This window comes from Neodiprion lecontei, chromosome 5, assembly GCF_021901455.1.
Source record: "Neodiprion lecontei isolate iyNeoLeco1 chromosome 5, iyNeoLeco1.1, whole genome shotgun sequence".
Taxonomy (NCBI): Eukaryota; Metazoa; Arthropoda; class Insecta; order Hymenoptera; family Diprionidae; genus Neodiprion; species Neodiprion lecontei.
Window position 1 is genome coordinate 8,339,693 of NC_060264.1, and position 22,292 is coordinate 8,361,984.

General features: G+C 37.6%; 2 protein-coding genes across 8 annotated transcripts in view; one reads left to right on the top strand and one right to left on the bottom strand.

Moving 5' to 3' along the window:
* The window catches only part of LOC107222117 (putative phosphatidate phosphatase), a 41,070-nt gene that overhangs the window by 6,054 nt on the left and 12,724 nt on the right, over window positions 1-22,292 (bottom strand). Inside the window, exons 2-8 of one of the 4 annotated variants that reach the window (XM_015661344.2) lie at window positions 14,497-14,648; window positions 9,161-9,265; window positions 8,825-9,027; window positions 6,759-6,816; window positions 6,031-6,207; window positions 5,826-5,918; window positions 364-520 (exon numbers count right to left, since the gene is read on the bottom strand). In XM_015661344.2, the coding sequence (XP_015516830.1) occupies window positions 458-520; window positions 5,826-5,918; window positions 6,031-6,207; window positions 6,759-6,816; window positions 8,825-9,027; window positions 9,161-9,265; window positions 14,497-14,648 (851 nt within the window). In that variant the 3' untranslated portion in view covers window positions 364-457. The other 3 variants (XM_046740748.1, XM_046740747.1, XM_046740746.1) reach the window with 3 other exon arrangements.
* Window positions 1-22,292, top strand: part of LOC107222122 (E3 ubiquitin-protein ligase COP1-like) — a 62,516-nt gene that overhangs the window by 898 nt on the left and 39,326 nt on the right. The gene's annotated exons all lie outside the window — the stretch shown is intronic.

Sequence of the window (22,292 nt, forward strand, 5' to 3'; positions counted from 1 at the left end):
TTATGTCTGATGTCACGAAAACTTTACATTACACAGCGGGCAACTTGACGTAATCTTTATGCAAACTTACCTTAGCTTTTATCAAAACTGTAATGTATCCGAATTGACGAGGTATGGCCAAATTCGTAACTGTAATTTGCTGAAAAATTCTTCCCCACAAAGTTCATGTCAATATTAAACCGTGAAGGGGTGATTTATGGTAAAACGGTGCATAGGAAATTTAGCAAGGAAAGTCCCAAGTTTTTAAATGGATATTCGAACAGTAGTTTTTTGCCAGATTATGTGACCACCAGGAAGGCAAAGAGAAAAAACCAAAACCTCGGTGCTTTCTACTTGTTTAAGAAGTACATGTAATTTATTAGCAAACAACTTGGTCACTTTTATAAATACTAACATGAAGTGAGTTGTGAGAAGTGTCGGTTGAGCATAAAATTAGTACGTTAGTCGTGCGATCTATTCACAAGTCCGTTGGTAAGGTGCCATATCTTGATGCATAATTTCTCAAAGGACTTGATTCGCCCTGAAAGATAAATCAATCGGTCAACAAGGTTCAAACATGACATCAGCCATTGGTCAAATATTAAATTTTAAAAGCTCGGTTACAGTGGCATGAATTTTGAAGTTCAGTTCAATTCGTACAGTTGGGGTTCAACTTGCATTCAAGATATCATTTATATCAATCAACCCGTAACCTATGATGATGCTGGTCTGCTAGACTGCTTTCAAAGCATTATCATCACACATCGACTAGTGATCCTTTTTTTATTACAAGCAGGCCTTGAAAGAACTAATATTATGTAAGATTATTCACAGGTCTCGCAACTAAAGACTTCAAAGTTTGTCGAATTCGCAATTATATTCAACAGACCAGCATCTTGCTAAAAGCTGAAACTTTAAAGTGTCATGGGGTGATGGTTGAAAATTTTAATTCCTACAAATTGGTCAGCTTGAGAATTTGAATTGTCAACACCGTTTAATTCAGCTTTAACTATTTCTACATCGCGTCTCCAGTCGCCTCAGTACCGTAATCTATTTGTTTCAATCTCTGCTGAAAAAGGGATAAACAACAAAGTGTTAATCGATGTTACTGATGAAAAGAATTAGTAATTCAATCATATCGAAGTTAGTAGCGTAATCGTAAAGATTCATGCTGAGGAAAAACCGTTATATAGAGATTTTGGAATTATTTGAAATTCAGTGAACCGTAATACAACAAAATGCACTCATATTTCGAAATATTAGTTCCTTTAAAATCATTGTAAAACTAAGAAAATAGTGACTTTTTCCCCAATATTTCTTTACGATAACGTTACTAACGTGAACCTCGTGTAATTCACCAAAGTAGAAGAAAACAGAAATGCACAATTATACTGCGTCGACATGTAATTTTTTCTCTCATTCACAAACATATTGTAACAATTCACAAACCGATGAAACAAGAAGCCAAAACATAAAAATATTCTCTCTCATTACCCACCGTTGTACACTCGCATTCGTATCATGTAGTTACGCAGCTTTTTAAGAAGTCAGAAATTTTCTCTTGAACTTGGAAATAGTAGAAACAAGTACTCCAAACAGGAATACAGAATAATAATTATTATTTATAGCCCAATAGGATTGTATACAGTTTAACGTGAAGTAGAGGTATATCATGCATTTGCACATATAACGGTTGACTCATACCGACAGAAACAAATTGTAAATATAACTTACAAATATTAAGTGCAAAGCTTACAGCACTTTAGAAACAAACGATTATAAATTTCAGGAGAGAGTCTTATTAAACTCGGTTCAGAGGGTCGCAAAACAGTTGGTGGCGTCTTAAGTAACAGTCTTTTAAATCTACACGATTATCGTTATATGCTCTTTCTATATTTTCACCTTTTATTTATTGCAAGAGTAAGATCTTGCAGTCAAAAATTACCCTCTTTTTGTTTGGTTCCACGAAACCTGATTGAGCTTAACGCCAACGCCTCTCTTTAATGCTTTTACCAAAAACAATTCATCACTTATAACTTAACTGTAACTGGTTTTTTTTTTCTTCAACTTGCATTGTAACGCATGCTTTTCTACGATTTAGTGTTCTCACGTAATTTGCTTAATTACAATCTATTCATCCCTTACTTACATTCATTACAGTCAGGAGAATTTAAGCATGTTTCTTTCATAGTTTTTTTACTTTGTTAATGGCCGTAAATATTGTGCCAAAAAAATTCTCCGATTTTCTTTCAGCCACTGAGGTTTCGAATATAACAACAAATAAATCATAGTATAGCTGGATAGTTATTTTATATAATATACGCACATGTAAATGTATATATATATTTTGTTTGTTTTCTTCCAAATTTTCATAAAATAAATAATTACGCCTAACATGTTTACGTCTCTGATATAACATCTCAATTGCATACATATAAATATAAATATCAAACTATCGTAATAATTAACATTCGAATAAATTTGTCATAATGATAATAGTAATATTATTTTTTTTTTCAAGAAAACCAAACATTCGGTATTCTCGCGTGTTTGTTTGTTTGTTTGTTATTACAAAATCGTCACTGTACGATAGTCTTTCTCCATGCAGCCAAAATAATTATACAGAGAGAATTTACACAAAACGACTTTCCATTTTTTATGCATTTCGTTCAGCAGTGTGTAATTAATAAATTACAATTTAATCAACTTATATTTTTTAATCGTTTCATTTTCTTTTTCTTTTTTTTTTTTTTTTGATCGAATCTTTTCAATTTCAATACTGTGTTAAGCTATACCGATAAAAGCAATGAAATCTGAACATTACGTACTTTGGCTTAATATCCTATAGCTTGACAGAATATATCATAAATAGTGTCGCTGCATCTAATATAAATATCCAGGGCCGGTAATGTGTAGATACAAAATCAAGTGTGTATAATAGTTTTGGAAGCACTAGTTAATATGTCTATATTCATCGAGCCAGAGTTTGCCTATATTAGAATTTAAATTCAAATCGTTACACTTTTATCATTGTGTAACAATGAAAACGCGTATATTTACAGCGTAATCTATAATAATAATAATAATAATAATAATAATAATAATAATAATAATAATAATAATAATAATAATAATAATAATAATAATAATAATAATAATAATAATAATAATAATAATAATAATAATAATAATAATAATAATAATAATAATCATAACAACGATAGTAATAATAGTAATAAAATTTAATAACAATAAATCTAAAATAAAGAAAAAATTTTTGTGAATAACAAAAGTTAGTTTCGCAATTCATTCGGTTCGATGTTTAGAAATTGATAATTACTAAATTTTTAGTGGCGTATCTATAATTTGGCAATTACTACGGGTATCAAAGTCGAAAATAACCTCGCAGAAACAACGAATAATAACGTAAATATACTTGTCATTATATTTTCTTATCGCAAAAATGAAACAGGTGCGTAAGAAGGAAAAAACCTTTCAGTTTTCTTTTACGCAACTGCACACAAAACAATGATCATCGTTACGCGTGAGCAGTTATAATTAACTGAGTTGAGGAGAATTACTAATATATTTATTTGATTATTTTTAATAGTTCTTTGTCGTTGTTGTCGTTGTTTTACTAGTATCGTATGGATTATACGAATTGAATCGTCTTTCGATCTTGCAAAATTCGGTTTTGTGTAAATACTAGGCAACAAAGCCTTCAATAAATGCGAAAATTATTTATTCAGACAAATTAAAATTGACCTCGCCTTGCAAATTATAATTATACAACTGATAAATTGGAGTCGCACATTTTTCGTTCGCGTTATAATAATATTATAATACGGCTTAGCGTTTCGGCACTGTTTAAAAGTTGAAATATAGCGATTGAAGTTAAGAAAGCTGTTCAACAAATATTCTCTTTCGTAATCTGAAATCATTTTACCGACAAAAATCATGGTTATAAAATAGCTTTGTCAAAGGTAGCTATTGTTCCAAACCGAAAAGACACAAATTCTAGGCTATATATAATTATTGGTAAATTTAATCCTACTTCGGGGAAATAATTTGAAAACACGGCAAGCTTCATGCAAGTGACTTTAAAGCAAAAAATTTTTACGTTTACAATCCGGCGGTGCACTTTTTCCCTCACATATGTGTCTAACAATTAGCGTTCGGAAATTTTTATTTACGTAACTAAATATATATATACATAAATATATATATATATATATATATATGAATTGTAATGTGTATACGATTTATTTATACAACTACCATTTACGAAAGTCTTCTCTCTAGTTATTATTACACAGTATTAAAAAAAGACCCACTCTTCTTCTTTCTCTCTCTTTCAAGAACACGATGATATTTTGTAAATATATTTTTGTTTTCCCCGACAATTCCGTGCACAATCAATTTTCCGACAGTTTTATACAGCGCGCGTACAACTTTTTCACGCTTATTAATTTTTGCTCGGCGATAACTTGCGAGAGGTTTCTTCGGTCTACGGCATCTTACAAATATATAACACCAAATTTTTTTTAGATTAAATTTCAAAAATATCAACACACAATTATGTGTAAAGATGTGTAATCCGCATCGACGCGCTTGCGCGGATTTCGCCTGTGGCAACGATTGAACTTTTGGTTCGTTTACATGCCTATATGTATGTGTATGTATACATATATTTGGGCACTGAGAAAAATTTCATTTGATACAGTAAGTAGAAAAATTAAGTAAAGCCGTTATCGTTAAAAAAACCGTTTGAATATTGTTGGAATTACGAAAAACGAGGTACGCCTAACCATTTTGCGCCATCGTCGATCCTTTTTTGGTAATTGCAACGCAAAATCATTTTGTCAGGTTTCAAGAAAACTAATTTTCATTTTGTATCTGCAACTATATTTTGTCGATCGTGGTAAAAAATGAAAATAGTCAAGGACCGAGCGGTAACCGGAACTAAAAATTTCTCTCAGTGTGTACACACCGTGAAAATAATGCTTCGTTTGGTCGGGTTTACGTCCTTTAGAGCCTTATGATCTCCTAACCATTGTATATAGCGTTTGTAAAACGTCAACAATAATACTCATTGTTTATTATATAGTAAAAATAGAAACAGTGAATCTTTACGTTACATTATAGATTTGTAAATCATTCAATCTATAGTGAAAATAAAACATATCTATATCCCTCTCTCTCCGTCCGATTTACTATACATGCGTATGTAAAGTTAGTTTCACAATTCAAGCGCGACTTAAAAACAATTCAAAACGAACATCGATAATTCATTCTTTGATCGTTGTCAGTAAGAATTCTTCGATCTTATCTACACCCCTTCGAATATCGCCAGCCACCCAACTGCTTTCCGCTAAATACTATATTACGTATATTTATCAATATTATTTGAATAAATTTCAATGCATCTGCAATCCCTCTGAATATAATCAACCTAATCTTAATGTTCAAAGTTTTGGAAAACAAGTCCCATGTACACTTGCAATGTTGTTTGCGTTAGTAACGTTGCAACTTAAATATATCGAACTATTGAAAGGATTTTGCATATTATTATAGGAGAAATAACGAGCAGATGTACAGAAATTCGCAAAAAATTCGACTAGAACCGAGAAGTTGGTACGTAACGTTCAATTATGTGTGTGTGTGTGTGTATATACATATTTATATATATATGCACACATATCCATATAAATATAGTATATGCCTGTACCGTTTGTGAAACTACCTCGAAATGAAGAAAATATGATTTAAGAAAAAAAAAAAGAAAAGAAAAGAAAAATAAATATATATATTATCTAACATATTCGGTTGGCCGTGCCATTATTCACCTGAGTCTCTTCTGTTCCGTTTTCTGATCCGTGAAGATTTTTATCATTGCCGACAGACCGTTTGGGTTTGAAGAGACCTGCCACGAAATTGGCCTGAAACAAACGAACAGCCAAAAAATGTGAAAATTCGAGTACTAGATTGAATTCACGTTTGGCGTCATTTGATATCCTCTAGTTACGAAACGTATAAACGTAAAAAACGGACCATGAAAAGTGCCATGGCAATTCCGAGCGTTGATCCTGCCAGGACATCGCTCCAATGGTGTTTGTAGTTTGATACTCGGGACATGGCGGTGAACCAAGCCATCCAGAAGCAAAGAAACTGCAGTAAATGCTTCAGCAATTTGCTGATAGCCCAATGGACTCGCAATTGCAGGTACAACTGAAAACACAACAACAGTTTTGGGATGTAACGAGTGAATGTTTTAGGTGAGAAGTGACCATTGAAATGGCTTGTTGAAATCATCGTTCTGATCAGTATGCGTTGTTGATTCTTCTTCGGCGTTGGATAGAAAACACTTCGTTCCGTCATCTTGTCATGTTTGATAAAGCTTGCGTGTATAATGGGATTACATGGCGGGTACTTTGTCACCAAATTTAACGTCACTGTAGTTTGTTGCGTTATCGGGCACGATGATAAGTAAATGAAACGATCGAGTTTAACGAGAGCGCGCACGTGTCATGTCTGTTATCTTTCAATAAACTTGAGGCTCCTTTGTTACAGTATTACAGTAATTGGCGTGTAAACAACACTTATATTTGCATTGATATTTTAGAAAAAAGTGCGGAACATGATACTTGGTTATGAATGATGTGGATGGACGAAAATTGCATGATAAATTATGTGACGAAAAAATTCTACCTGTAAAGCGTTCGAACGATACATGATTAAAATCTTTGGCGGAAATAGAAAGTACAAAAAAAAATACTTACCACGAGGTAAATCATCGTGTATGCAGAAAAGGACGAGTGTCCCGATGGGAAGGATAACCTGAAACATTGATGAAAATTGTGGTTATCGTATAAGTTAACGACCATTAAATTACCGCATCAGAAAGCCAGACGTCTAAAAATGAGGAGATAAATTTCTTATAACAGATCATTCCATGAGACTGTTTGCACAATTAAAATGTGCCAGAGGTTTATAACAAAATTCAAAATTTATAAGATCAAGATTCAAATCATATTTTAAGCTCGAGCTGAATATTTGAGTTTTTTCTTGCGATTTTGTACTCCATTTGCAATCAAATGATAAGAAAGGCATCTGCATTTATAAATCCTATATATACATATCCGCTGGTTTGTAAATGTTATTTTTTGTCTATGCGTCCACTTTCAGACACGGATTCGATCGTTTTTTTACCCTTTGACGAAGAATTACTGACAGAGAGATATTACGATCAGAATATTATGTAGTGAATGTTGAACAGAAAATGATAGTTGTTTACAGATCTTATCTTATAGTTATGCTAGTAAAACTGGGAGCGTTCATCCTAGAACTGATCATTTTTTCCGTCGTTTATTCTTGACGATACCTTAGATTCTATAATCGAAATCTGGTATCGAAATACAAATTTTTTATTCCAATAGAATTTTGAACTAGCCAAGCGGATCGTCAGGAATAGAAGCCTGCGCATGAATCTGTCGATAGGTGCAAGTTTATAACAGAGAGTGGATATGCGCAAGATTAAAAGTTTTATGTTCGATTATAAAGGTAAACCTATAATCTTGCTGTTTATCGTAATTCCAAAAATATCGAAATTTTGTTGACACGATACGTCTGACGCGGTGATGAACGATTGTTGCTGTTCTTTTTTATAAATTTTTATTGCATATACAATAAGCTGGCTTGGTTACCATAACGGCCGAACATCATGGAGATGGTCTTTATAGCTGATGAAAAAATGAACCAACCAAGACCATAACCAACCGACCGACCGACTATAAACCAACCAACGAATGAATGAAAATACTGTGTTATATACAATTTTATCACAGATTCCTCAAATACGAATCTATAAATAGGACTGTCCATCTTCCATTTCTGATAATAATATTATACGCTGCTTGTTATAGTTCGTCGAAATCGCAGCGACATCTGCATTCGTGTGCCGTACATTTTAGGATTTATCGATTCAAGACAGCAGCTGTGACTTACCATTTATAAATATAAGATCTATACACATTTTTTTTTAACAATCCGAACGATTTTAGAACAACACGTTTGCTATAAGTAATTTCCAAAATTTTGCAGTTAAACATTAATTGTGTAAAAGCAAAGCATTGGTAGTGTATATTTTTTGCCTCGTGTGTCAAGGTGACATTGTCATGACTCTTGTAGGTATAAAAACAAACGAAACGTTTCGCAGTGATTAAATAGAGTGTGATGAATCGCGTCTCAGAAATTGGATTAGTTTGTACATGTATCATCATTGGATAGAAAATGGTAACGCGACGCCCTTGCACTACAGATACATCGTATCGTCTAGAAAAAATAAAGGTGCGGTCGAATGGTTTTCGTTCGCAATTAAACGCACTTCCGTTATTTGGTCTCCGTTGTTCGTCACGTTTTGGGAGCGTTTTCACAGTGTGCGAAAAGAAGGGCAAGCCCGATCAATAAAATTCAATACTGTAAAAGCACAGTATAAACTTTGCCGCGTCGGTTCTCGAGTGACATTTTAGTAAGTTCAGACTTGAGAATAGACCTCAGAGAGTTGGTCAGGTTAATAATAGACTTGGAAGTTGGAACCGGAAATCTATTTGGCTGTATAGTGTCTGTATGCAGCTACAGATTGTAAATGGCGATGATTCGTGTTCGATAAAAACTCGGCGAAATCGGTGAACCGAGTTCTATTTTACTCCTGCCGAGTAGTCCCAGTCAGAAATGTCGTAAAACGACTTCTCGCAAAAGTGTCAAAGAAATGTTATTTTCGAATCAAAGAACTATAGTCACTGTTCAGTTAGGAGCTACTTAAAATTACATAAAAAAAAGCACTAACCTGGCTTCCTTCAGTGTTCTTTCAGTGTATATTGGTAACGGATTGCAGGTGAAATCTTCAACGTAAACACCAACGTTACTGGTTAAGTTGCAGGCACTGGTGTTACAAACGGTGAGAAAATGGGGCCTCAAACGACCGATCGTATACTTTGCTATGTCAGTTGTCAACACCGTGCAGGCAGACCCAAAACCGAAAATCCCTATCTGAAAATTTTCACCATTTGAATTATGGAGTGGAAATGCTTTGCGATGTGTCTTCGTGTTGATACGGTGTTTTACTTCTCTTCCTACTTTGTCAGGTTCATCGATCGATGAATGATAAATAAACAATGCTTACGTGATAGTAAGCCTTCCAAACCCAAGGCGGTATCGTGTATCCAAAAAAAACCCTCGTGGATTGTCCCCGTTTCTTCTTTGCGTCCAAGTATTCGCAGCATATCATCTGGGCAACAAAAAATGAGAAACGAAAATTCATTAATCGCGTGGCACTTTATTTTTCGCGGTAATGCATCTTCAATTATAATGGATGATGATGTTTTGTACGTTTAACATTGTATAAAACACCTGTTGGATCCAAATAGAATGTCATTTATAAAGCACCTTCAAGTTTGTTTTTGTTTTCAGAATTGTTATGTACAGTCTTAAATACCAAGTATTCACTTCCGTACACGTGTTTATCTAATCGCTTTGCAAATCGATATTTTTCATCCGCCGCGCTCTTGACAGGGAAGTGTGCTTTGCTTCGGAGAAACTTGTTGCAATGGTATACAAGATACTTCAAAGGTCTTCTGACATGGCACGTTTTCAAACCATGGTTCAAACTGACCCGAACGTGGCAGTTGTAAACTGTGCATTCGGTCACGTGTCTCTCACTTGTAGGCCACGTGCAGCTTTTCAGACTTCGTATATCCAATTTTGTACAACTCGTTGGACGGATCGGTTAAGCTGCCGACCGGCTGATTTTAACCTGTTCTTTAAGCGAGGTGTCTTAATTATAATACAGTCGTAATCTAAGGGGAGATTAGATATTTGTTCAAGCTATTAATACCACGCGGTGATTAGCCGCGGAGAGATTTTCATCACCTCATCGATCACTCGCGGATTACAAAGCAAGAAAGAGAAAATAATAACGAGATGTAAGATTTCCTCTCGTATCCTGCCAAATCCCGCTGATGATAATAATCAGGTATAATACTATAAAGGTTTTAAGATAATCCTTCCTCATTGCCTGCGTGCCCGACTCTATTTTGTCCTAAGCTTTTCTTATTCCTCCGCGCTGTTTTCACTGCAGTTTTAGGTAGATTTGTAAAATAAGAACGAAGAGACAAATATCTCGAGGGAAGAATATCATTGGAGCAGACTTTGACGATTATTAGTGTTGATCCTAAATACCGTGGTGAAAATAGATCGCACTTGTGCGGGTACATTTGAACCCTTTTTCTGAAAGATACAAATGCGGTAGTTGTTGATTCCGCTGCTGCTCGTCAATTTTCTGACTAAGCTGTACTGAGGCTTAATGAAATTGACGAGAAAAAAGAAGCGCGTTCTCTGTATTTCCTCAATGCTTCATGAATTCGAACTACGGACCCTTCTTTCGACAGTGTTGGGACTTGAAGATATATTTAAAGAGCCCGTGGGTTACGAACTGAATTACCACCGAAAGGTGTCAGTGAGATGACACACATGCCGCCTAGATACTTAATCTCGTAACGATCTTCGTGCATATTCTAGCCCTCTCAATCAGCCATTAAACACCCACTTGGGTATGTTCAAATTTTCACGGGGAAGCCCATCGTTTTGATTTACAACCGTATTCTCTCAAGACTCGGTTATTTGATTTGTCCGACTCGGTCTCATCAGCGCTACATCTCCGTACGAGGCTGAAGCTAGCAGCCAGAATGAGCAGCCAAACGTTCTAATGTTCATCCGAATGCGGCAATGAAATCCGGAAATCAAAATTTTGTGAAATACCTTGAGCTCTCAACACTTTTATAGAATTCTGGTGATATAACTGAACTGCGTTTTTCTATTTCCAAAAAGTTCAATACGTTTGGCTTATAACTCTGGCTTCTAGCTTCAGCTTCATTATCTCCTAAAACGATGTGTAAGTAATAATATTTAAAACTGTATACCAGTAATGTTAATTCACAAAGCACGCGAAGTATCTTGAAAATAATTAATTTCAAGTCCCTTGAATCCACAGTCAGTTTCAATTGATTGATAGAGTAGGCTCGTCGGTTTCGAAGAACAAGATTTTTTAATGGGCTTAACCTTCGAGACGTTCGTGTTCCGTTACGGACTCTTTTGTGTTTTGCGGATGGTCTGGTTAGCTTCGTTTCTTCCCCATCCATTGTTTCCATTCCTCCACGACCGCCGACATCAAGAATCGGTGAGACAGGGTATCGGGACAACAGTCTGATCTGGCCAATCTACAATGTTCCTAAACCCATTCCAATACGTCTTCTAATCTTGTCTTGGTCCTTGGCGGACCCTTTTCACAGAGCAGTGCAGCGACACAATTAGATTATCTCGATTCACGCTTTGGTACCTGGAATTTGGTTGGGGATTCAGTAGGATCGTGTACCTGCGGCCAATCTCTTTCTCTCTCTCTCTTTCTCTCTTTCTGTCTCTTTTCTTGAAAGGTGGAGAGTCTCCGAGTATATAAGAACGGTGCGAAGTAGGCAACTCAACTTTAGTTGGAGCACTCTCTCCGTATAACACTTTCGGTAAATTGTCGAAACTCAATACCTCTCGGGAGGATTATCTATCTAGGGCTTACAGGGATTGAATCTAAATTCTCCACTAGCTTTATGCGCCGAGGAGCTCGGACTAGACGGTTGGATGGGATTTTCGAACCATGGTAAACTCCCGTGACTAAAAGGACAGGTGCACGTGAACGGGCAACACTCTCTTAAGAGACTCAAGCTCTCCTTCAATCCTGTCCTTCTTCTCCCGGGTTTTCCGTGTATGTATGAGAATAAGGAAACTCCCTATTATGAGCCACGAAATGCTGATCCAGGTAGCCGAGGCAATAAAGAAAAAACGATGGAAAGAGAGAGAAAATGACCTGTATAATGGGGCCGCACCCAATCACACACATAAATCACGCCAAGAAAACGTAGGATAAATGGACCGCTTTATATGTGGGCATAGATCTCCTACCGTCCTTTTAGAATGGCATGTATATAATTACTTCGGTCAACTATTAGTGACCAGGTGGCATCGTTTCTTCACGTTCATTTTCAATTACGAGGTGCACACCTGCGTTACCTGTAGGTTTTCACAGCCAGACGACGCTTTGGAATGTAAAATTTGGAAGGATTTTCACGTGTACAGATTTTTTCCCCATCTGCAGCGATTTGGGGGAAATTGAATTTCCATCAAATTTGCAAATCTAACCGGTCAATCAAGTCCAAGAAGTCCAATTAAATCCGATGCACATCATAGTGAGACTTGAGCAGTGCGGCACACGTTGTGTACCAAAGCACGACACGCCGACGTATACAACGAAGATCTCGTCTCTCTATCTTTCGATTCACACAGGAAAAAAAGGACAGATATGAAAAAAAAAAGAAACAAAGAAACCGACTAGATATTCTCTCTGCTTTTTTATACTTATTTATATACATAAGAAAGCCGGTTTGTGGGCGGTATCTTTTAAGCCATGATGCACACGCGTGAATGCACGCTCTCAACCAACTGTAAAGATGCATACATGTTCATGCTCGTACGTAGTACATGTATTATACCGATATCGATGCCTCAACTGAAGGTGCCTCTTAAAGTTCAAGTTCCCAGAACATGCGGCTTGTCTCTTCCCTTTGCGCCCTTTCTCTTCCTCCCTCTCCTTTAATCAACGGAAAATTTAAGAGTAGCCTTAGTCTTGATCTCTGATTACCCACGCTCCAAAAGTTCATACATAGTAATACCGATGGTGAAGTTATAGACGCGAGTGTGAATGAAGCCGGGCAGATACAAACAGGCACCTATCCTATGCCCGAGATACATGCAACGATGAGGGTACATAAATCCAGTAAATTGAAGGGAGCAGAGAGAGCGGAAGATGGAAAAAGAAATATCGTATGAGAAATGACAGATACACTGGAATATATGTGCTACACCATTTGCCAAGGTATCTATTCATAACTCGTAACACCCCGTCTTCCGTCTAGTAACCATCCGAAACCAAACTTGTGGCACTGTATCACCTCAGACATACCTACCAATTTCCTCTCTCTCTCTCTCTCTCTCTCTCTCTCTCTCTCTCTCTCTCTCTCTCTCTCTCTCTATCTCTTTTAATTAACGTATAGATGGACTAGCGACAGCCTTTCTTTCACTAGATATTCCATTCTATTAGTCAGGCTACAAAGTTCTCTCGGCGAAAGCAATTCAGGATGATAATTAGGTGACATGGCTTCTGGAAAACAAAAATAATTCAATTTCAACGAAGACCTTGGAAGTCAAAACTTCATCGTTTGATATTCATATTTGTTTCCTCAAAATGATTCATCGGGTATTGTTGTGCAGCAGTATTTTTTTCCAATTTTCTACCACTTAAATCTTGATAAGGTTCGTCCTTCTTGTTATCGTATTCAAATATTTGTTTCATCATTCGTGTTTCACTCATGAAATTTGCCCTATCTCAATTGGAATCACCGAATGCTCGCTATGTGGTTTCTAATTACACGGATACCGCTTGCAAGGTTAACCGGTGGAAAGTCAGCGTTGACTCATGTGATTTGTATTTAAATATCGTTAACATAAATTTGCTTTCCGTTCAGGATAGAGAGTTTATGTCATAAGGAGTATCAGCAAATTATTGTGAAAAATTTTCAAACTTTCTTCAGCTGGAATACAAAGCGGGGAAGAGAGATCAGACCGATCAAGATCTGATGTGGATTTCCTGGTATCCTTAAAATAACGGTCCATGGTGACGGCGCGGTTCCACCGTACGGTCATCTGATACAGGGGGTGAAATTCCGAGATTGTAACCGAGATATCGGGTAACTTTCTGCTACACTTGTGCGTCGCAGTGTCTTCAGACTAGTCCAGGACGTCCGGTTGTGGTACCGAAACAAGTCGTAATTCTCAGCCATTATAAACCGTCATTGTGAAACGAGCAGGAAAACCATGATGCGGATGAAAAGTGTGAAACCCTTGAGAGGTTGTAACCGTTTCACACGTCGCGTCGGGAGGTTACGGCCAACATCAGCTGTATCTTGAAAAAGAAAGAAACAGTGACGAATGCAGATGCCGCGCCTGTGCAGTCTTCTCTTCCCATCTCCTCTCGCGTGTTCGAGGTACAAAAATAGCACCCAGAGGATGAATGATTGCTCGTAGACAGTCTGTCTCCACGGACACGGTCACGGACGATCTTATCGATCCCTGGGCTTTTTTCTGCCTCTTCACTTGGGCTTTTACTTCCTCGTGTACACGAAAAAAGTCTCCGTGTTTGAGCTTGTCGGATGCTCTTTAATGTTCGTGTCGATTAATCACCTTACTTGGTTTTCTCTTTCGAACGCTTTAGAATGATGTAGTCTGATGTGGTCGGTGAGGTTCTTTGAGTCGCCACAAAGACGTGGAGCATTATCAGCGGTAACTTTCTCTTTTTTCTTCTCGTTACATCATGAGAAAATGATTATCGTCAAAATGGAGAAATGCAAAATGACTTACCACACATATCGGAAGGAAGAGTCCGACTAAGTAGAGCATCGTACTGGTGACAGTAGACTCGCCGAAGGGATACTTTAACGACTCGTCGCTGCAGAAGAATCCCCGCTCGAACGGTTTGCCATAAAGATAAAACATCAGGACGCACATTGCCACTGAAAGCAGAAAAAATATGTCCCTTATATTTAACGATCCAAGCGTGTCTTCCATCGTGCTAATTAGTTAAATGATCCAGATTAATCCTCTTGATCCGGTAATAAGCTCCCTGCAATTGTTTCATGTTCATTAATGACTCTGGATACATGAGAACGATTGCAGAGCAGTTTAAATTCTCAGTTGCTACACTGTTAAACACGTCAGTCTAAATACGACAGTCAGGACTTTACGGTGTTTGGGTAGCCAGCGTTCGGCGCTTGGCCCCATCGGAAATGAACTGCAGGAAACCGTTTCTCTACGACAAAAGTTATTTTTGATCGGGTTCCAGTAACTAGCGCAATAATCTCCGCGGCAGCGGCTTAGCTAAACCATAAAGAGATGAAACTACACAACTGACTACACACGCGTCAGCAAATTATTCAATGTGCCTCTGGGTTTTCCTCTTACCCACCACATTTGCTCTCGTTTCCGGTTTGACGTTACATAAATAGTTCAATCATGGACTCAATGAAGAAAAAAAAAAACCGTACAATTCACGGAAGTTTCCGGAGATGCGTATCCCATATGTTTATACGTATTTTTCGTTACAGTATAACAAGTTATCGAGTGTTTCAAAACCTGACATCACTTTTCAAATCCCGTAAGTGTTACCAAATCCAAAGATTTGACATTCTCTCCGTTGCCGCAGTGAACTCTTCACTTTTTGCCGATACGTAAAAGGTACTCAAAGAAGCTGTATAGGTGTAGTGGTATACATATATCATAGACGTCATCTTACTCGACAGAAAAGTGTAACGTGGAAAAAGTAGGAAGGAGAAAATGGAATCGGGATCTATGACCTATCCGTGCACGTATGCGTATCTAGTGAAAAATAAGACCAAAGTTTTATGTACAAAAAAACTTGGGTAAGCTGCAGTTCTTGTCAATGTACTTCATTACACTTTATCGCGGCCATGGTTCCCGCCACATACAACTGCGGCCTATCGTTCAGCTGCGGCATACAGGGTGTCTTTATACTCCCCACAATACATCCTCCGACAATGTAAGTGCGCATCGTAGAAGCAGGAAATCGTGTATGCGTGTCACTCTTGTAAACCCTTTCCCAAACCTTTGAAGAATCTTACTTATCGCCAATTTTTCATATCCGATGAACAAATCGAAGATGCGTCTGATAAAGTGCTCCGAGGCAGTCGAGATCCGCAAGGCTTTGAGTGGATTCTTTCGGGCTTACAACTTTCACCGTCCCGTTTAAACCACTGCATACCGGGCTAATTTAAATATAGCCAGTACGTTCGTTCGAAATGGTCTGCCTAAATCGTGTTTCGCGCCGGAAGTTGCGGATCCGTGGAATTCTCTTCTTCTTACAATTCTTTTTTCTCCTGAAGTTTTTACTCCTTCTTTTGTCATTTTTCACTCTTAAATACCGCGGTGCACGTATAATATGACCGTAAATTTTTTTTAACCATGATCTGCAACATCCAGCAAGTTCTTCTAACGCTGTAACGTTTCCTGCGCGCTATATAATACGACCATCTTTTTCTCTCGGGGCCTTTTTTTGCGTCTGCATCGTCACGGCTGTGGCAGCCCGAAAATCTTTTCAAACCGTAAGTAAGAACGATCGTTAGTTACGATAAACTTGTAGCTATTTATACGGACGTTAAACGCTGCACAGATCGTTCAGTGTCCACGGCATGCAATAATACGCTGCAATTGAAGTATCGTAGCTACAATCGATCGAATTATATCCACAAGAAGGAATGTACGAAGTAGATGAAAAAAGTATGTATAAATAATAAACATATCGGTCTCTGTGTAGACCAAATGGTATTTCACTTCATTATCGTCTTGGTGCATGGTGCACCGCGATTTAGATACTCCGAGTGACTCGGTTCGGATGGGGAAAATCATTTGATACGAACGATTAACGATAACCGCCGACACAACATGGACTGTTCACTGTCGGTGCGTAGCTTTTCACTTCTGTTATACTGTCAGAGTTTCGATGTTTTGAAAAGGAATTCGTATGAAAGAAGAGGAACAATTCTTCAAGCCACTTGATAGTCGTCGTTAGAGAAGAGACGAATTCACCTTCTGGTCTCATACAAAGAGAGACTGTAATATCGCCACGATCTTGTGTCTCGAGTAGCTATGGAATCGCATGGTGATGATACTATAAAAGAGAGTGGTAAATTGAAAGAAAAGGTGAGAATCGGGTAAACGCACATCGCGTGTCATCCGGGGGCGCCATTTGGAGAAGCTGAATGAAAAGCTGTACAGAATGGCATAATGCCAAGCCGACAAACCCAATTCTTCGATCGTACAACAAGAAATTACGTATCGCCTTGTTCCCTCTGGCTCTCAGAGCCGGCTTACGCCTGACACGCAGTTTTAAATTAACATACAGAAGCTTTTAGATTATCATTCTTATGCTAATCCAACAACGACACACGACACTCGGAAGTAGAGAACAGAGAGAAGAAGTTTGAAGGGTTACGATACCGGCCCTGCCTGACAAGTGGCTGTGAGAACTTGAGTATTTTGAATATGAATAAGACGCGTGGAATAAGACGTAAAGGAATTGGGCTCTGCTAACTTAGCGCTGCTTCCGCGGTACCTCAATGGAATTATAAACCGTTATACTTCTACTAATACAAGTTTCTGCCGGTCAAGTCCTCATCGCCTTTTCTTTTTATCTCTAAAATACCCTGAACTATGCAAAGAACTCATGTCGTCGAAGTACAGATCCCGCGGAACAAGTCGGACATCGTCCATTAGTCGTGCAGCAGTTTTTACATGGGCTTCGGGCACTTGAAGACGAGGAAAAAAAGCACTATTTCAACGAATAGAAAGAACAAAGAAGAGAAGGAAAGAAGAGAGACAGAGAAAAAGAGAAGGAGAAGAAACCATTGTTATCACGACGTCACTCTTCCGTAAGATCCAATCTCTGTCCACAAGACGAAACCATCTTCCTAATTCCTCAGGAATATCGTCGTTTCGTTGTTCCGACGAATGTTAATTTACTCAATCTCCATCCCATCACGATGAAGTGGAAAAGGAATAGAAGCTAGACGGAATGATCTATGACATTAGGGATCAGGTTAGTATGCCGATGACGGAAATTTTACTCTTTCTCATCGTGCGAGCGTGGATTACTTACAACCGCGTGGAGTACGGTATTCAAATACGGATTGTCCTCACGCACCGCACTTTTAACCGCCCACTTTGTGCCCATGTATAGGTATCTTATGTATTCACCGGCTATCGGAGTGCAGGAGCACTGTTTTAAATCGGTAAAGAGAACGTGGCTTGAATAGGCGTGAACAAGCCGTGAATTGAGTCGAAAAGCATGCAGGTATGTATGTAGCAGACGAGTTGAGCGTAGAAAAAAAACGATGAGAAATGAGTGGTGACTTGATATCACGGAAAGACGTCTTCGCTGTTTCAACCGCGGTGAGGAGGCATCACATCCGCGTTATTAACCAACTGTGCATAGCTAATTGGAGGAGGAGTTAATTCAATTTATACACACTATCTGCGGTTTGTTAATCGCCGGGAAGACCGTGAAGATCAACGATGTGCATGTAACGCGATTAGCTGTGAATTCATTTTCTCGCCTGGAGTCCGCAGGTTAACGGCGTTACAAAATGTTTACTGTTGAAGGAATTTTGTTCCGTACATGGATTCGTTACGACATTTTAGAGATGCTGGTGAAGTAAGAGCGGTGATATTGAGCTGCTTCATAATTTCTATCCCGACAAAAAGGATATGATCTGTATAATATGTGGTCATTGGTTACCAGAAATTGGATTGTCAAAGTGTAAAGGTTTTCACAGAATCAGGGGAAAACCTGAATATCAAGAAGAAGCAACTGGGTACAAACCAGGAAAAAGTGGGGTAAAACCAGAGTTTCTCAATTGACGTCAGTAAACATGTTTGTCTCCAGAACGATTCCATTGTATACCAGATAATGCTGGGGATAATGTTGGAGAAATTTTCATAACTTAGTCTGCGAATTTCACTACCATGCCGCCTGTCACAGATCATTCGAACGCTAGGTGATGATGCATTTCAAAAGCGTACAAGTCTGAACTGCTGGAAGTAGCAATCAACAGAACCCTCGATCTTGATAATTGTCATCGTCGTCGTTTTCTCACGTACGCACATCCCGGCGATGAAAACGTTTCGAAAATTGAAATGCATTTTTCAACAGTTCCCGAAGAGATTAACTGCAGTCTAAAAATTGTGGAGTGTCAAGATTGGTTACAGAGTCCTTCTTGAGAGTGCTTCAATTCACAAGAGCTTAACTCGTTCATTCAAAAGTGTTTAGACGCACAAAGAAGTCGATTGGTGCCAAGGCGCGCCCTTGTGAAAATACCCACGTAGGATCCACATCTATTTGAGGTCAACCTGCACCGAAGACGTTCAATGGTCTCAGGACTTTGGTGAAAGAGGAGTTTGAACCGTTGCTGACCAGATCTGGAAGCTCGTAACTCAACGATACAAACAAATCTGGATATCAACAGTTGAAATTAGTCATCGATAGACGATGGAAAGAAGTCACCATTCGATTACGGTAATCAGAATGGCCGTTCATCGTCATTGAACGTTTATTATTATACGTGTACACGTTCTGGTTACGCCACTTTCGTTACAGGCAATGCATTACCAGGTCGCGTGCGGCGTGCAGTGCAGCCTGTTAAGTACCGCAGCCGTTGAGTGGTTAGAAAATTAAATAAACATCTCGCGTTCTACAGGATTTATGAGCATTATAAGAGTCAGTCGCGGTGGTGGGAGTCGATGATAATCAGAGAAGGGTTGGAGGCGTCCAACTAGCTGGAATTGAGGTTTCTTTTATTTAGCTTATACTCAATTTTCTCTTCTCCTCTTACAGACTTCTTTCTCTTTGCACGTACAGCGTTGTATTATCGCGCACACACTCTCACACATTGATGCTCTCATTCTCGCGTGAAAAAAAAAATAGTTCATTCGAAACAGATATGAATTAAAGATGTTCGGGATATGGCCGCGTTTTTGTGTATAGGGGTTTTTGACCCTCAGGAACTCAGAAATGAAGTCGGGAACGAAGTCGGATTAACAAATTAAGAAAAAAGAAATTATACTTATCGACGCCATTTGGGGAATTGTTGTAAAATAATTTATTGTTTTAATTTGTTAATAAGATTCCGTTTCTCACATATGAGGACATGATTCGACGAAGAATTTTCCGCTCTACGCGATGTTCAAGTCATTTTTGATCTATCGACAACTATTTTTCGGGAAAATGTAAAAAAAAAAAAAAAACGTCAAATTTTTCTGTTTTCTCAAAACGCCGGCTATGCAGCTCAAAAATGACTTCAGATTTCAGTTCCTGCAGGTCGAAAACTACTATAAACGACGAAAATGCAGCTATATCCCAAATATTTTTAATTCACATCTGTTTTAACTGGAATCAAAAAAAAAAACCAGCTCTTCAATCTTGAAATATAATTTTTTTTACATTGTAAACAGGCATAATATATACATGCACCACGGTGCAAAGAGCCGTTTACCTGCCCCCCTACAGTTTTTTTTTTTTTTTTTTACTTCTTAAATATTTTTACTACGCTTCGGATAGCTCGATGATTTATTAACCATATTACTAGCTCTAACGAAATTTTCGTTTTTATTTTAGCACGTAGTTGGTCGGTCGAAATCGTATATTTGCATTGGTCCAGTACAGGCCATGCTTTATATATATATATATATATATACTCGTATATATAGTCCGAAGAAGTGAATACATGTCTCAAGAATAACATTGTCGTACAACAGTTTGTTAAAATATTTGAGTAAATTTTAACCCTACGTCCTCACTGTGTACACTTTAGGGCTAAGCGGAAATTTCCATCTTCCATAACTGTTTAAATTTAAAATTTTGTTTCAAAGAATCACCGAAAGATTTCGATCCAAAACCTATTGGAATATGAAATAGATATATTTTTCCGTATTCAATAATTTTTTCGACATTTTTTTACGCAGTATTCCTTGTAAAATAACACCCTAGCAATAGAGTGTCCACAGTGGGAACCGTATATCAAAAAGAAAAAAAAAGTTCCCTGATTTTGATGACACGTAATTCGACGATAGATACGATTTTGGTATTATAAATAGCGTGTAACAATAATGTAATCTGTGTAAAATATTTAATAGGTACTGTTTATAATCTTATTTTTTTTTTGTTTCGTTCGCGATAAAATTTATCAAATTAAATTCTAAAGCACGTTTTAAATGTAACGATCATTTCGTAATTTTTTATTTAATTAATACAGCCGCCCTGGATATTCACCTCAGACTACCGCGGATCATGCATGGATTTCGATGAAATTTTTTGAAATCCCTTCGAAATCGAGTTAGAATCAGAGTTTACCACTTGAGAAAACCTGATTTTTATTCATTGTTCCTTTTTATTCCTCAAATATTTTCGATTCTGAAAAAAGCAGGTATTCTCAGGTGGTAAAATTTACTTGTAATTGTATTGCAAAGTGATCCCAACTAGTTTCATTCAATTACTTTTGGGGATCCACGTATTCCGAGATTTCGACGTTATATCGTCTAGCTCTAGCCTCGACTAATTATACGTTCGACATATTTCTGCTGCGATAATACTAAAGCCTGACGTATAATCCTAAATCCATAAACGTTTGACCCCAAGATAGAAAAACTATTTGTTATTGTTTCTTTAATGTATAATCCGCAACAGCGCAGACGGTGTTGACAGCATCAGTGTGTGTATAATATTTGATAATCAATAATTCGTCTCTCAGTTTGTTTAGAATATAAATAACCGCGACAGAAAAGTAAGGAAGATGAAGGGAAAAAAAAAGGAACGAAAAAAAAACACCGTTCTCAGAATCAAAGCAAGAATAACGAGAAAAATCATCGATACTAATTCTAAGAAATTCACGTGCGATTTTCCCCGTATCAAAGATGATAATAACCTTCTCTTGGTTTTTTTTTTTTTACTCTTTGTTACGAAACTTATTTTGTCTCGTTGAGTCTATTAGTCATGTTTCAAATACGGACTCGCTGCTCAGACTACTATTATATATATATATATATATGTACACATAGCGTAGGTGCTAAAATTTGCTGCAGCGAGACTAAAAGAGAGAGAGAGATATATATAGAGAGAGAGAGAGAGAGAGAGAGAGAGAGAAAGAGAGATGGAGGAGAGCTCCGTGACTTCAGACAGCGTGACTCCGGTATCCGCGTATTTAATTAAACACGCATACGTATATTATATGTATATATATATATATTTAACACATCGTACATGTGTGTATATATACATAGCTGTATATATTATAGCTGTGTATATATATATATATATATATATATATAATGTATAATGCAAACACTCCGGGCACGGATGAGAATTTAAAGAGCAGCTGCTGAGAGGTCAGGGATGATCTAAGTCAGCCGGCAGGCGTCAGAATCGAACGCCACAAATCCGCCACGTCAGGCCTGTTACGTCATTTGCGATTGAATTTATTATTTTATGGGAACACATAACTGTACTGTAACCATGCGACTGCTAGTGACGTCATGACCACGTTTCTGCATCATTGCTTACATATCTCCCGTCCACGCGTATAGGAAGAATA